Source organism: Bos javanicus, chromosome 6 (genome assembly GCF_032452875.1).
Source record: "Bos javanicus breed banteng chromosome 6, ARS-OSU_banteng_1.0, whole genome shotgun sequence".
NCBI classification, from domain to species: Eukaryota; Metazoa; Chordata; class Mammalia; order Artiodactyla; family Bovidae; genus Bos; species Bos javanicus.
Window position 1 is genome coordinate 88,858,715 of NC_083873.1, and position 17,051 is coordinate 88,875,765.

General features: G+C 39.2%; 1 protein-coding gene across 1 annotated transcript in view; it reads left to right on the forward strand.

Moving 5' to 3' along the window:
• LOC133249690 (alpha-fetoprotein-like) overlaps positions 1 to 17,051 on the forward strand; it is a 63,832-nt gene that overhangs the window by 1,305 nt on the left and 45,476 nt on the right. The window contains 5 exon segments of the mRNA XM_061420454.1: positions 773 to 984; positions 6,269 to 6,382; positions 6,384 to 6,399; positions 12,374 to 12,471; positions 13,644 to 13,773. Of these exon segments, the coding sequence (XP_061276438.1) occupies positions 773 to 984; positions 6,269 to 6,382; positions 6,384 to 6,399; positions 12,374 to 12,471; positions 13,644 to 13,773 (570 nt within the window).

The window sequence follows — 17,051 nt, forward strand, 5'->3', positions numbered from 1 at the left end:
AACCCACTCCAGTATTCTTGCTGGAGAAGCCCATGAACAGAGGAGCCTGGAGGGCTACAGTCCAAGGGTTTGCAGAGTCGGACACGACTGAAGTGACTTAGCAGGGCACGCACGCAGTCATAGAAAAATCATTAGCCTTATTAGAAACACACTTTACAAGAAATACTTCTGCACTTAGTGTACAGTGATTTCTTCTTATTTCTACGTCAAGAGATGACCTTTTTCTGACTTTATCCCCTAAATCTGGAATGCCATTTGAGGTTTATAGCATCCCACACATTTACTGCCATCCAAAGGCATTTGAAAACTGAATCATTACATTTCTGTTAGAATATTTGACACTGAATACACATTGCCTTAGAGCTCAATTTTTAAAATAAGTCCCCATGGAAACCAACTAAAAGCCATCATGAAACAAGGAAAGCAAGCCATCACATATTTCTTGGTGGATAATTCTTATTAAAAATTCCTTGATTTCTTTAGGCCCTGGCCATTTTGGCTTATGCTTATTTTAATACATCTCAGCTGTATGAAAATGAAACACTTATATAAGTAGGGAGAGAATGATAAATTCTATTTGGCCAATGTCTAGCACATGAGACTTAACAACCTTTTAAAAGACTTTTGCTCAAAAGAGCTATGTCCAAGGACTACTGGATACAGAGTATAAGATTATACACTCAGTTGCCTTTCTTTATAATTCCTGAACTTTTCTATGGTTAGGAATGTGAACCATACGTGCCTACCCTCATGTTATTATCTCCTTCTACAGATGGCTACCTTCCTAGAGCATATTTGCAATAACGAAAGAATGGCTGACAAGCGTGTGTTTTCTGACTGTTGCAATATAAATAAGACAGCAAGACATAAGTGTTTCCTATTACACAAAAAGGATGATGCAGGTTACAGTGAAATATTCCAGATTTCAAATCCTGAGCAGATCTGTGAGATGGGCAAAGAGAGTCAAGTGCCAGTGAAAGACAGGTAAGTCACCTTTCCTTGCCAGGTCTTTGAAAAAGAGTATTTTCTAATTTTGAAGAGAGATTTTTAGATAAAGCCTCTGAGTACACAATGCTTTATTATATAAAAATAAAGTAAAAATTTAAGCTACAATTTATTTTTTTCCTTCAGAATGACAATGGCCTTAGCGAACCCTGGAGGGCATGAAAATGTTTGTCATGAAACACTAAAAATGACTAGGATCTGAAAAGGACCCACCTCCTTAAGGGTTAGATTGCTCAGACCAGTAGCAAATGATGTTGAAAACGACGATCTAGTAGGCAAAGCATAATAGGCAGAGTATTGGGAATAGAGCGCAGGTAACAGCTTAGGCAAGGGGCCAGTACTTGGGAGTTTCACCGAGGTATAACAGGAGGGATATCTGACAGGCATAGACTCTGTCATTGGGAACCTAGGAATAAACAATAAGGGTAGATTGGACAGAGATCAGTTTTCAAGAACTCTGATTCTATAATTCTTGCCTACAGTGGATAGCGTCATAGCCCATGGGTAGGTGTGCTCATATTTTGGTGTCTTAGTTAGCATAGATGTCTATCTTTAGAGACTTACAAGAAAGTATCTGGGGTTCAGAGGCAGGAAACCAATACCGAGAGAGACAAAAATGACAGGAGAAGTACAAAGCTTCCATTCTCAAGGAATGCAGTTCTGGTCATTTGGTCAAGACAGACAGACACCAGGAATAAAGGAAGGATCTGAGTGCTGGATACAGTGCAGGAAGCATGGTGCTGATCCTATTATTCACAATTTCAGATTTTAGACATTAAACTCTACACCAGAAATGAATGAACAGACCTGGTGACTTGATGCTGAACAATGTAAACACCTTTAATTCCACCATCCAGAGGCAGAAATCCCCCAGGAGTTACTGAGCCTTCAAGAAGAACTTAAATGGCCCAGTAACTTAGGGTGAAAGGACTAAGGGACAGCGGGTTGGACAAGTTCTAACTTGCCTGACACGAGGGGCAACCAAATGAGAAACTAAATATGAGCTTGGCTACCTATTCACTAGCCATTCGAGGTGAGAGCTATAAAATCAGGTTTGGGTTGAACATTCATAGATTATAAAACCTAACTAACACTCAGGCAGTGAATCTAACCTCTTCTTGAATATTTAGAATTAAATAGTTACTGTTGTTGTTTAGCCAATAAGTCGTGTCAGACTCTTTGCAACACCATGGACTGTAGTCCTCTAGACTCCTCTGTCCATGGGATTTTCCAGGCAAGAGTATTGGAGTGGGTTGCCATTTCCTTCTCCAAAGTCAGTATTGAGGAGTTATTTTATATGCTAATTTAACTTAAGTGCATACAGCTATACATATTCAGGGGAAAATAATTTTCTGATTACTTGGTTCATATTATAAGCCAACAATTTTGTTTAATTCTCAATCAAAGAAACAGTAACTTATATCAAAGCTGGAGGAAAAGTCAGCTATTTTGGCCTTATCAAAAGATAGTATATTATACATGTATACTTTCTTGTACATTTGGATTATCTAAGGAGTTTTCAAAAACAGTTTTGATCATGGTAAAATTTTATTATATATCTTACTTTAGTACCCAACTACCAATCAAGTGTAACTCTGTGTTACTTTACAATAGGACCTTATATTATATTTTTAAATGGCTCTGATTATTAGAAAAATTTTTCCTCATACAAAGTTCAACTTTGCCTTTGGAGATTTGAAATTAGATTGGTTGGTACTGAAAATTCTTGAAAGGAACTAAGTTCAGTTCAAATCAGTTGCTCAGTTGTGTCCGACTCTTTGCGACCCCATGAATCGCAGCACGCCAGGCCTCCCTGTCCATCACCAACTCCCAGAGTTCACCCAAACCCATGTCCATTGAATCTATGATGCCATCCAGTCATCTCATCTTCTGTCATCCCCTTCTCCTCCTGCCCCCAATCCCTCCCAGCATCAGAGTCTTTACCAATGAGTCAACGCTTCGCATGAGGTGGCCAAAGTACTGGAGTTTCAGCTTTAGCATCACTCTTTACAATGAACACCCAGGACGGATCTTTAGAATGGATTGGTTGGATCTCCTTGCAGTCCAAGGGACTCTCAAGAGTCTTCTCCAACACCACAGTTCAAAAGTATCAATTCTTTGGTGCTCAGCTTTCTTCACAGTCCAACTCTCACATCCCTATGACCACTGGAAAAACCATAGCCTTGACTAGACGGACCTTTGTTGGCAAAGTAATGTCTCTGCTTTTGAGTATGCTATCTAGGTTGGTCGTAACTTTCCTTCCAAGGAGTAAGCGTTTTTTTATTTCATGGCTGCAGTCACCATCTGCAGTGATTTTGGAGCCCCCCAAAATAAAGTCTGACATTGTTTCCACTGTTTCCCCATCTATTTCCCATGAAGTGATGGGACCATGTGCCATGATCTTAGTTTTCTGAATGTTGAGCTTTAAGCCAACTTTTTCACTCTCCTCTTTCACTTTCATCAAGAGGCTTTTTAGTTCCTCTTCACTTTCTGCCATAAGGGTGGTGTCATCTGCATGTCTGAAGTTATTGATGTTTTTCCCGGCAATCTTGATTCCAGCTTGTGCTTCTTCCAGCCCAGCGTTTCTCATGATGTACTCTGCATATAAGTTAAATGAGCAGGGTGACAATATACAGCCTTGATGTACTCCTTTTCCTATTTGGAACCAGTCTGTTGTTCCATGTCCAGTTTTAACTGTTGCTTCCTGACCAGCATATAAGTTTCTCAAGAGTCAGGTCAGGTGGTCTGGTATTCCCATCTCTTGAAGAATTTTCCACTGTTTATTGTGATCCACACAGTCAAAGGCTTTGGCATAGTCAATACAGCAGAAGTAGTCAATACAGCAAGAGAGTTTCTGGGACGCTTGCTTTTTCAATGATCCAGCGGATGTTGGCAGTTTGATCTCTGGTTCCTCTGCCTTTTCTAAAACCAGCTTGAACATCTGGAAGTTCACAGTTCACGTATTGCTGAAGCCTGGCTTGGAGAATTTTGAGCATTACTTTAACAAGAGTGTGAAATGAGTGTAATTGTGCAGTAGTCTGAGCATTCTTTGGCATTGTCTTTCTTTGGGATTGGAATGAAAACTGACCTCTTCCAGTCCTGTGGCCACTGCTGAGTTTTCCAAATTTGCTAGCATATTGAGTACAGCACTTTCACAGTGTCATCTTTCAGGATTTGAAATAGCTCAATTGGAATTCCATCACCTCCACTAGCTTTGTTCATTGTGATGCTTTCTAAGGCCCACTTGACTTCTCATTCCAGGATATCTGGCTCTAGGTCAGTGATCACACCTTTGTGATTATCTGGGTTGTGAAGATCTTTCTTAGTTTAGCTTAGTACCCAATAGACAGCAAAGATACCAAATGACTTTATTGAGATTTCCTATTGGCCAAGAATTTTGCCTTTTCTTGAGTGGCAATTATATCTTAATAATATAAATTCTGCTTTTTTTTCCCCCTACAAGTTAGGCTTAAGAAACCTTGCTGAAATGAAACAAATCTGTTGATTAAACTTTCAAGAGTAAGCAGGTTGAGTCTGGGGTGAAGGTTGTGGGGAGAATACCATTTTCTCTCCTTTCGCTTAAGTTGTTGTTTAGTCGCTAAGCTGTGAATGACTCTTTTGTGACTCCATGGGCTGAACCTCACCAGGCTCCTCTGTCCATGGGATTTCTCAGAGAAGAATACTGGAGTGGGTAGCCATTCCCCTCTCTAGGGGATCTTCCTGACCCAGCGATCAAACCCACATCCCCTACATTGTAGGCAGATTCTTTCTCACTGAGCCACCTGGGAAGCCCCCTTTGAATATACTATCCCTGAAAATAAATAAAGCCTGACTTTACTTTCATTTTGGCTTTTGTCTTAATTGGCTGCTCTGGCACTTGGCCTCTCAGCCTTCTCCAGCTCAACTCAGCTCAGCTCCTGACAACTTTCCTCTATGAAGTAACTCAGAAATGAAAGTTGCTTCTATTTTGGAACTATACCACCTGGAGCATGTGTTCCAAAGTTTACTTCGAAAAAGAAAGAGAACAAAGAACTGTGCAAAGTAATTAACAGCCAAGCCTAGAAGTGGTATATGGCATGTTTATTCATATTTCATTGATTAGAACTCAGTTACATGTTCCCACTTAACTGCAAGGGAGGCTTGAAAAGAAACTTTCCTGTGATTATAAGAGAAAATGGATTTGTTTGAGCCTTAAGCCAGTTTTTGTCTGCAATGTCAACCTTCATTGGGTATTTGTGTGTGAGAGGAGGGGTGGGGAGTAAGTAATTTGAGCAAGCTTTGTGGAATAGTGTGAGGAAATATGATGATAAGTGAAAGGCAGGCCTGGTGCCCAGGCTCCATAGTGAGTGTAAAGAATGAATTTGAGAGGGACTTCCCTGGTGGTCTGGGGTTTCCAGGTTGTGGTAGAGGTAAAGAATCCACCCTCCAATGCAGGAGAAATAAGAGACATAGGTTCTGTCCCTGGGTCAAGAAGATTCCCTGGAGAAGGGCATGGCAACCCACTCCAGTGTTCTTGCCTGCAGAATCCCATGGACAGAGGAGCCTGGAGGGCTACAGTCCATAGGGATGCAGAGTCGGACATGACTGAAGTGGCTTAGCAAGCACGCAAGCTCTATGTGGTGATTGAGACTCTGAACTCCCAATGCAGTGGGCATTGGTTCGATTCCTGTTGGGGAACTACGATCCTACATTTTACAAAATGGGACCTAAAAAATATAAAAAAAGAGAAAAGAATGAATTTGAGAAGCAAATTAATACTCAAATTTAGTCATAAACCCAAATATTGAGTGAGACATCTTGGAGGACAATGGCATAAACTTTTGTAGTCTAGAAAGAACTTACAGATGATCTTGAAAGATTCCTCTTCACCCACAAATAATTTCTAAATTTAGTTCCCCTTTACCAGCTGTACTATCCTCCATTTACAATCAGTTTAGACTATTGAACTTTCTACTTTTACTACTTATATAAAAATGAACACCTTTAATTGGTGATTTCCTTTTCTCACTGGCCCAAAAAATACAGTGGATTACTTCTTGGGCGCTGTCTAACCTCACAATGACCTGTCTGTTGTGAACCTTTGATACATTTAAGTGTAGTGGTATCCCATTTCTGTTACCATGAAATTCTAGAAGTTTCAGGTCAACAAAACTAAATGAATCATAAGTTCTTAAGAAACAGTGTCAGAACATGTTCTTGAATTCCAAATTATATTATTCCATAATAATTCCATTATTATGACTTTGCATTTGTCAAATTATAGATACATTTATGAAACTTCTAGGAAGCACCCATTCTTGTATGGACCCACTATTTTAACCATGTCTGTTTGCTATGAAACAGCTGTTCAGTCATGTTGCCAAGAAGAAAATAAGACAATGCTTCCAGACAAAGGTAAACTATTTATATGTCAACTGTTATTTAGGAACTTGTTATGCTAAGTGAGGACTGTGGACTGGCAGCATGTGAATCACCTTGCAGCTTGTAAAGATTCAGAATGAAGCTCTTCTCCAGACCTGCTGAATAAGACATCATTTTAACAAGATACTCAGGCCATTCATATAGTCCTCAAAATTTGAGAAGCATGATCCAGCACAAATATCACTTCATAATACATATTTAATACTTCAATTATTATTTCTGCATAGCAAAACACCCCAACATCTCCTTCTCATATTACCTTATTTAATAATAAATTAAATGGTGTCACTGATTTGTCTGGCTTGGGCTTCCTCACAGCGTGGCAGCCCGAGGGCAGCTGGACTGCTAACATATGGCCAGAGTCTCAAGAATGCGTATTCTTATGGATAAAGCAGAAGTTGTATGGCCTTTAATGACCAAGTCTCAAAATTTACCCTTATTATACTCTATTGGCTGAAATGCCACAAAACTTTGAAGGAGAAAGTAAATACACTGTAACAAAAGCTCATTGTAAGAAAAACATGAGATAGAAGACTATTTTAGCTAACCCTGGAAAATACTGTTAGCCACACATTTAATTTTAACCAGATAGCCTTTTCTCCTTCGTTGAATAGATGTAAATCAGTGATTAGTTCCATGATAAAAGTACTTTTTAATGTATGCTCATTAAAGGTTCTGGATCAGATCAGATCAGATCAGATCAGTCGCTCAGTCGTGTCCGACTCTTTGCGACCCCATGAATCACAGCACGCCAGGCCTCCCTGTCCATCACCAACTCCCGGAGTTCACTGAGACTCACATCCATCGAGTCAGTGATGCCATCCAGCCATCTCATCCTCTGTCGTCCCCTTCAACTGTCTTAAGAAGGCACACCAGATGGATTTTTTGAAGGTCACGCTGAAATAAATAGTAGTTTGATAATCAGTGTAGTACCACCGTTTTCTTGCTGTTTTCTTTGATCTCTTCAGTGAGAATTTCTCTCATAATCCTCTCAACCCCTATTTCTCTATTCCTTTAACTATGTTTCTCCTATTGAGCTCCTTATTTTCTACCTTGTGTTAGAAACTAAATAATGTATCTAAAGAGTCTCTAGCATATACTAAGTATGCAATAATCATAGTTTTATTTAAAGCTACACATACACACACACACACACACACACGTATATTTCTTACCTCTCTTCCATTCTTCCCCTGGAACTGGAGTTAACTCCAGTTCCTTCAGAAGCAAATTCTGAATTCCTAAGCAGGACAGTTTTTTTTTTTTTTCCCTCCTTTTGGTTTCATATTATTAAAAACAACAAAAACAAGTGATTGTGTAGACTTATGTTTTATTACCAGGCATTTTGGAAGAATGAACTTTTTCATGACTTTAGTTTTTTCAGCTAATTTGTTACAAAGTTTTCTTAATTTTAACCCTTTTCAGAGGAAATTTTTCCTTAATGTATAATATGCCCTTATAATTTTTAAAAAATTTTATTGGCGTATAGTTGATTTATAATGTTATGTTACTTTCTGCTGTATCAGTTCAGTTCAATTCAATTGCTCAGTCATGTCCGACTCTTTGCGACCCCATGAATCAGGGCATACGAGGCCTCCCTGTCCATCACCAACTCCTGCAGTTCACTCAGACTCACGTCCATCAAGTCAGTAATGCCATCCAGCCATCTCATCCTCTGTCGTCCCCTTCTCCTCCTGCCCCCAATCCATCCCAGCATCAGAGTCTTTTCCAATGAGTCAACTCCTTGCATGAGGTGGCCAAAGTACTGGAGTTTCAGCTTTAGCATCATTCCTTCCAAAGAAATCCCAGGGCTGATCTCCTTCAGAATGGACTGGTTGGATCTCCTTGCAGTCCAAGGGACTCTCAAGAGTCTTCTCCAACACCACAGTTCAAAAGAATCAATTCTTCGGCACTCAGCCATCTTCACAGTCCAACTCTCACATCCATACCTGACCACAGGAAAAACCATATCCTTGACTAGATGGACCTTTGTTGGCAAAGTAATGTCTCTGCTTTTGAATATGCTATCTAAGTTGGTCATAACTTTCCTTCCAAGGAGTAAGTGTCTTTTAATTTCTTGGCTGCAGTCACCATCTGCAGTGATTCTGGAGCCCCAAAAAATAAAGTCTGACATTGTTTCCACTGTTTCCTCATCTATTTCCCATGAAGTGATGGGACCGGATACCATGATCTTCGTTTTCTGAATGTTGAGCTTTAAGCCAACTTTTTTACTCTCCACTTTCACTTTCATCAAGAGGCTTTTTAGTTCCTCTTTTTAGTTCTGCTGTATAGCAAAGTTAATTAGTTATACATATACATAGACCGACTCTTTTAGATTCTACCCCCATAAAAGTCTTTACACAGTATTGAGTAGAGTTCCCTGTGCTATACACCAGGGCCTTATTAGTTATCTAGTTTATATATAGTTAAGTTGCTCGCTCAGTCGTGCCTGATTCTTTGCGACCCCGTGGACTGTAGCCCACCAGGCTCCTCTGTCCACGGGATTCTCCAGGCAAGAATACTGGAGTGGGTTGCCATTTCCTTCTCCACGGGATCTTCCTGACTCAGGGATCAAACCCAGGACCCTGCACTGCAGGCAGACGCTTTAACCTCTGAGCCACCAAGGAATCCCAGTTTATATATAGTAGTGTGTATATGTCAGTCTCAATCTCCCAATAAATGTATCCCTCCCTTCTACTTTCCCTGTTGGTAGCCATAAGTTTGTTTTCTATATCTGTGACTCTATTTCTGTTTTATAAATAAATTCATTTGTACCACTAATTCGGATTACACATATAAGCAATGTCATATATTCGTCTTTCTCTGTCTGACTTGACTTCACTTTGTACAATAATCTCTAGGTCCAGCTATGTGACCCTATAATGTTAAGCATAAGCAGGTGCTTTTGAATTAGTTAAGTTTTTTTCTCCTCTCCCTTGCTCTATGATGGTTACAGTCCTGTTTGCCTCCAGAATGTCTGTTCCCAGGAGTTCTTAGTCCTTACCCAGAGAAGACTGCATAGTCAATCGTGTTAAAGTGATGTCTGTGATCACAGAATGTGCTTTATGAGTTAAACCTTCACAGACTCTCTTGTGAAGAAGAGAATAACCTTATTTGTATTTGATTTCAAATAAGTGCAACACAACAAATAAAAATAAAATAATAATTATACTTATAATTAATTATAAAGTATAAATATTATCATAGTGCCAGATTTGTGATTTGAATATTGCCTCTGTATCCATTTTTTAATTTGTTCTTTATTTTTTTTTAATTTTTATTTTATTTTTAAAGTTTACAATATTGTATTAGTTTTGCCCAACATCGAAATGAATCCGCCACAGGTATACCCGTGCTCCCCATCCTGAACCCTCCTCCCTCCTCCCTCCCCATACCCTCCCTCTGGGCCGTCCCAGTGCACCAGCCCCAAGCATCCAGCATCGTGCATCGAACCTGGATTTGTTCTTTTAAAAAGCATTGTAAAATATTGTTAACGGAGAAGGTGATGGCACCCCAGTCCAGTACTCTTGCCTGGAAAATCCCATGGACGGTGGAACCTGGTAGGCTGCAGTCCATGGAGTGGCTAAGAGTCGGACACGACCGAGCGACTTCACTTTCACTTTTCACTTTCATGCATTGGAGAAGGAAATGGCAACCCACTCCAGTGTTCTTGCCTGGAGAATCCCTGGGACAGGGGAGCCTGGTGGGCTGCCGTCTATGGGGTCACACAGAGTTGGACACGACTGAAGTGACTTAGCATAGCATAGCAAGATATTGTTACCCAAAGTAAAATTAATATATGGTCAATATAATGTTTTAAGTCAATATATAGAGCTATCTGAAATGTTTAAATGTTACTTATATTCTCACCACACAGAGATACTAATTTCAGTATATTTATTTTCATTTTTTTTTCATTCACAGGTTTTATTTTGTACATTCTTGTGACCAAATTGAATATACAGTTTTGAATAGAAACTTAAACATATGTACTTTACATTAAAAGTGTACATCTTTTCAAGAATAATGTGCCATTATTCACTTAGGCATCTCTATTCTTTTGAGACATTTTGTCTCCAAAATTTTGCTGCCATAGCAAGGCATACATGTTCTTCTTTTTGCATAATTATATTTTTGTTTATTCAGAAAGGAATAGAGTTTCAAAAGTCCAAATTCTGAGTTAAAGAATATGAAGATTTTGGGGGACTCTGTTAATTTATATTGCAAAACAGGAGCATATATTATAGTAAGCTGCCGGGAGCCGGTGAGGCATTCCACTCGTGACAAAGGTCATGAGGAAGGAGGCTCGGCATACGCAAAGGCGGGATCGAGCCTCAGGAGTCCGCCCGGATATTCTCGAGCATCTACCCCCCAAAAACCAGAGTCTGCCTACTTTATTGCTTTGTGCTCTCACCTCTGACTTTACTGGGGGCTGTCCCCTACCACCATCTCGCTCTCTCTGTCAAAGAGTTAACTTACAGCTCCAATTAATAAAGTTCCTGGGCAATTAGGAGTGTTTAAATCCAAACCCCTCAGATGGATCTCTAACTCGCCTGACAAGTTTACCTGGACTCCTACAGCTATGCATACGATTGTTTACAGTCTCCCAGCCTCGAGAGGCATGGGAAGCTTAAGATATTCAAATAGCTTAGAGCCTCTCAGAGAGTTACAAACTGTCAGAATAAGACTAGTAAAGGATTTCATTGATGAGTCAATGCTTGTTGCCAAGTTTTCACATCCCCTGAATTGTATCCTTGAATGTGTATTAATTAAAAAGTTGGTATGTAGAAAAAATAAGTAGTGGCCTTGGTGTTAGTAACTTTAGACCCTTAAGGTAATAAATTCTTTCCTTTGTTGTAAACCCATTACACATCTGCCCTATAGGAATGCAATTTTATCTTCGGAAGATGGCGCCAAACCTTTAAATAATTACTCTTAGAGAAAATAAGTCTTTGTTGATAAGTCCTTGTCAAGAGTCATAAAATGTTAGTAGGCCTTCTGGCCAGAAGATGATGTAAATCACCTAAACCATTTGTATATGATAAATTTGCAGGAAAGAAACCCTGGTTTTTGATAAGAATCAAAGACTGCTGGCTTTGCATCCCCTATTATCCTCTATGTGTAACTTAGGGTATAAAAACCCCTGTTGAAAATAAAGCTACGGGCCTTGCTCACCAACGCTTGGTCTCCCCATGTCATTCTTCCCTTTAACTTCCAGCTGAGTCTCCATCTGGAGCGCGGAACCCACCACGCTTACTAACTATGCCTGGGCTTCTAAGACCCACTCGAGAAGGTGTCTAGGGTGGGGCACCTTCCGCTATTCAAGAGGGTGCCTGCGGCCTACGTAAGTGGTGCAAATTTCTTGTCTTGAAGTTTCATTGGTCTCCCACGTAAACCAAACTACTCAGCCTCTTTTCTCCACTGAATTTTCTTACTGAGCTATCCTCATTCTATTACTCTTATATCTCTAATTAGCATATAAATAGTCGCCTAGGCCGTCTCTCCTTCGAATACCCTGGATCAGCCGGGGCTGGACCTCGGCAGTAAGCATTTAAAGACATGCTCAAGATGACAGGGTTAGTAACTTGAATAAAACCTAAATACAACTGTAAGACATTATTGAAATTTATTCTATCGGCTCTCTGGATTCTTGTTTGTTCACTGTCTGGTTCTCATTTATACATCAAATGTCTAAAAGTTAAGGGACAAGCGATCTCTGGAGAAGTGAGTGCTATTTTGTAAAAAACAAACAAACCCAAAAAACAACAACAAGAAAACAAAACCTTCACCAAATTATGCTTTTACATTTGGTCTCATAGATAAGACAATTAAAACTTTCTAATTTTGAGAAGACACATGATTTTTTTTTTCTCTTCTTTACTAACCATGAGGTGAACTTTTTCAGTTATTACCATAGTTCTTTGATGAGTCATTTTTCTAATTACAGCTGGAACCCATCAGAAAGTATGTTAGAGAAATATCTTTGAGGCATCACCATTTATATGAAATTGGGATTAGATTCAACCACAAGGTAGCAACAGCTGTGTAAGTTACTTACTTAGATTTGTGGACTTTGCTGCTTTGGATCAATTGAACTCATTGAAATATCATCTATCTTTTGTTCACTAATGTCTCTCAGCACAAACCTGGTTCCTTTCTCTACAGGTGGGCTACTTGGCTATTCAACAGGGCACCCTGGGCTATGCTGCACATTGCAGTCCTCGTCTCCACTCACTGTCTCCTGTCTAAATATCTTCCAGCAGCTCAAATTTTTAAGGCTCTTCTCCAGTGTACAAAAGATTCTTTTTATTCAGATTCATACCCTTAGTTGTTCTGTATGGTTAAGGCTGGAGGACAAAAGGTATTTTTCTCTTGGAAGATAAGAAAGATTTTGGCTCTAATGTCACAAAAAACAGAAAAATTGAGTGGTGTTTTTTGGGGTGGGGATAGAGGAGTGTGGGTGGGAGGAGAATTTGATGTCACTCAACGTGTCTCTTTCTTGGCCCAGATTTGGTTTCTGTTTACCCCTGAATGCATGCATCTTCCTTATATTACCTTCTTACCCATTTTAGGACAATATCGCATTGCCTGGAAGCTCAGTTCTTATAAGGCAAGCCTATTTTTCATGGTTCATTGGTAAAGAATCCTCCTGCCAAGTAGGAGACGAGGTTCGATCTCTGGGTCAGGAAGGAATGGCAACCCACTCCAGTATTCTTGCCTGGGAAATCCCATGGACAGAAGGACCTGGCAAGCTACAGTCCATGGGGTCACAAAAAAATTGGACATAGCTTAGTGACTAAAGAACAACAGAACAAAAAAACTCTCAGGGATGTTGTTTCAGGGATGTCAACAGAGAGGGGCAAGGGAGAACCAAACCTTTTATAATTAATGTCTTTATGGAAAAGAATTTTATTTGGAAATAGGTCAGATAAATTCCCAAAGTACTTGTCCAAGCAACTCAACTTCTTTAAGCAATAATCTGAGTAATGACAATGACCGTACTTACACGATTATGAACTGAATAATTTTCATTTTGTGACTTAGATTTTTGTATGGCTCTGGATTCTATCACTGAAGAAATATAAAACATAATATGCAACTATCTTCATCCTACATTTGCAAATGTAGTTCTATTCTTTTGATTACTCATTGAACTAGAACTAATTTTAGAAAGAATTGAATCCAAAAAATAAAAAAATGCACTTTTCTCCCCCCAGGGAATTGGTTCTGTTGACTAAAAAGCTACCTAAAGCTAATTTTTTCTGAAATTGCCAAGCCATCCATGGATATTAAAATTTTGCTCAGATATGCTGTGAAGGAAATGCAGTAGTGTGTGTACTTGGCAGGGTAAGATTTTCTCTTTTCTTAAAACTCATCTCAACTTATTTCTTAAATAAATATTATAGATATTTATAAATATAATATAATATATACCATGTAAATATGGTATATAATAAATATTAAAGAGCAATTATTACTTCTTAGTATTACCAGTAGAATGATGTCTCCTCTCTTTTCTCTTCTCATGCAACATTTTTTTCTTTCTTTCTTTCCCTCCCTCCCTCACCCTTCTTCCCTCCCTTTCCCTCCTTCCTCAATCTGTCTTACTTTACTTTATTATTTTATTCTTAAATTTTTAGAATTGACTGTTAATTTCCTCCCAAATTGTGATTGTATTTCATTCATCTTTGAATCTCTAGCAAGTCCTATAATTGCAAACTCTACCCTGAGGCCATATCAGCCTGGAGGGAAGAAGAAACCACCAAAACAAAGATATGGCAACAAGAGGCAAGGGCTGGGGCATGGGCAACATAGAATTATCTGCCCCAGGTTTGAATATAAAGTCTCGAAACCCCAGAGAAGGAAAATATTGTAACTGTTAAAAACCCAATAAGGGTTTAGTAAACTACAATCATATACAAGTCATGTTCCTATCCATTCTGCAAGTTTGAAAACTAATAGTTTTCATCACAATTAAAAAATAAAGCAGAAGCAAAGTAAGAATAACATGATTTCAGAGAGAAATCCTTTTCTCTTAAGAGCAGGAAGCCCCACCTCCAACCATTTTAGTCCCATTACACAACAGATTCCTGGGTTGTTCAGCGGGGAAACAATCTGCCTGCAATGCAGGAGATGAAGATGTGGGTCCAATCCCTGGGGCAGGAAGATCCTCTGGAGGAGGGCATGGCAACCCACTCTAGTATTCTAGGCTGGATAATCCCACGGACAGAGGAGCCTGGCGGGCTATAGTCTATGGGGTCACAGAGAGTCTGACACAACTGAAGCACACAGGTACACAACAGATTAAGGGATGTGGGTAACAACTGTAGTTAAAATAGAAAAATCATTGACTAGAACACTCAATAGAATCCTAGAATTCTTAGTCCTCAAATATTTACTTTGCCAGAACAGAGAGTTGGGCTAAGGCCATAGCTTTTCCTTGGCAGCTGTTGCAGTTGGCCATTACTTGCTGAGGTCAGTGCCATGTTCATCTTGACCAGTTGTAAAGGCGGTGGCTGCCACTGTGAATTCCATCCTGGAGATAGGCAATGTGAAGTTGTTCCTTGGAGTAGTTTCTGAATGTCAAGAATCTCAACTGATACTGGAAGGAATACTGTCCTGCCCACTTAGAAGTCCTGCTGGCTCTTCAGGATAGGCTCTCAGACTTCTGTCTGCATGAAGATTATGTGAATTTGGGGGGAAATTACAGGGAACTTTGAGGCCTATCCACGGTTGTTAAAACAAGACAAAATTGCTTAATTTAACACATAAACAATACCTATTCCAAATTGGTAACTCTAGAACAGCTTCCATTATAGTCTATACTGTGACAGACATGGGATTCCCTCATAGCTCCATCAGTAAAGAATCTGCCTGCAATGCAAGAAACCTGGGTTCAATTCCTGGGTCAGAAAGACCCCCTGGAGAAGGAAATGGGTTCCTTCTCCCAGTCCAGTATTCTTGCCTGGGAAATCCCATGGACAGAGGAGCCTGGTGGGCTACAGTTAATGGGATCACAAGAGTCAGACATGACTTAGTGACTAAACTGCTGAAACCACGTGACAGATGTGCTAGAACGATCTCCAGTTATTTAATAGTATTGGCTAGTATTCTAACCAATATAAAATAACTATGGTTACTTCTGGCACCTGTCATATTCCAGACTATAAAGGTAATAGGTTTAGAGTTATTGGCCTCACAAAGAAATTGTTTACATGTAATTTTTCATCCTTTTTTAGAGGTCATTTTGCTTTGTTTTAATTAGGGTGGATTCTGAACATTAGTAAATATTCTTTTATCTCCTAAAGATGATCATTTGATTTATATTGTTTGACTTATCCATTGGTAAATTATCTTAAAAGATTTATTAATTTTTGCCCATCTTTACATTGCTCAAGTCAATCTTATTTTACTCCATCTCTAGCCTTTCTCTCTCTCTCTGCCTTTCTCTATGTATATTATACATATATAAGTCAAATTTTTGCATTTATGTTTAAATGTGAACTGGATCTGGAACTTTCTTTTTTGGCACATACTTGATCAGGTTTTGGTATCCAGTTATGCTCACTTCTAAGATATGGATTAGAATTTTTTTCCTTTTGAATTCTCTGAAATAAATATTACTGTAACCTATCTATTTTGTGAGGGTTTGTCTGTGAAGCTGGAACAGGGATAGAGATATAACCTGGTGTGACAGCTTCTCCATTTCTTCTGTTATGGATTCATTTAAATGTTTTCTCAGCTAATCTTCATTATTCATGAATTCTGTCCTTGTGAATTCACCTACATGCCAAAATTTTTTGGTAACCCCAAAATCAATACTCACAGCACTCTGTGGTCATTCCCAGAAACTTATGCATGTTCAAAGCAGTGGAAATTTAAGTTGTCTGATGCACATGTTTCCAGCTGCAATAGAACAAGGCGATGCTCTCTGCCTTCCCATTGTAGCTCTCGTGCTGTAAAGAAATGTTCATTTAATGCCATGTTTTCTGCATTTTTGTTGATGATGTAGCTGTTTAAAATGGCCCTGCATATAATACTGAAGAATTGCCCAGTGTTCCTAAGCACAAGAAGCTGTGTTGTGCCTTGAAGAAAGACTATGTATTTTAGATAAGCTTTGTTCATGCATGAGTAACAGTGTTAGTGGCTGTGAGTTCAATGTGAATAAATTGCCAATACTCAGTAGTCCCCCTTACTTCTTGCTTTGCTTCCTAAGGTTTCAGTTAACCATAGTCAACTTCCATCTGAAAATAGTAAACAGAAAAATCCAAAAATAATTCCTAAGATTTAAATTATGCACCATTCTGATCAGCAAGATGAAATCTTGTGCCATCTTGTTCCATCTCATCTGGGATGTGAATCATCTCTTTGTCTAGCGTTTCGTGTGGATTAGTCATGATAGTCATATAGGTCACCAGATTGGCTGCCCTGGGATCATGGTGATTGGGTTCAAGTCACACATTGACCTTAGTGCATAAGCGTAGTGATGCTGGCCAAAGAGAAGCTGTAAAGTGCATCCTTTAGGTGGAAAGGTTAAAGTTCTCCTTAATAGGGAAAGAAAAAAAATCACATGCTGAGGTCACCCAGATCTATGGTAAGAACAAATCTTTTATCTGTGAAATTGT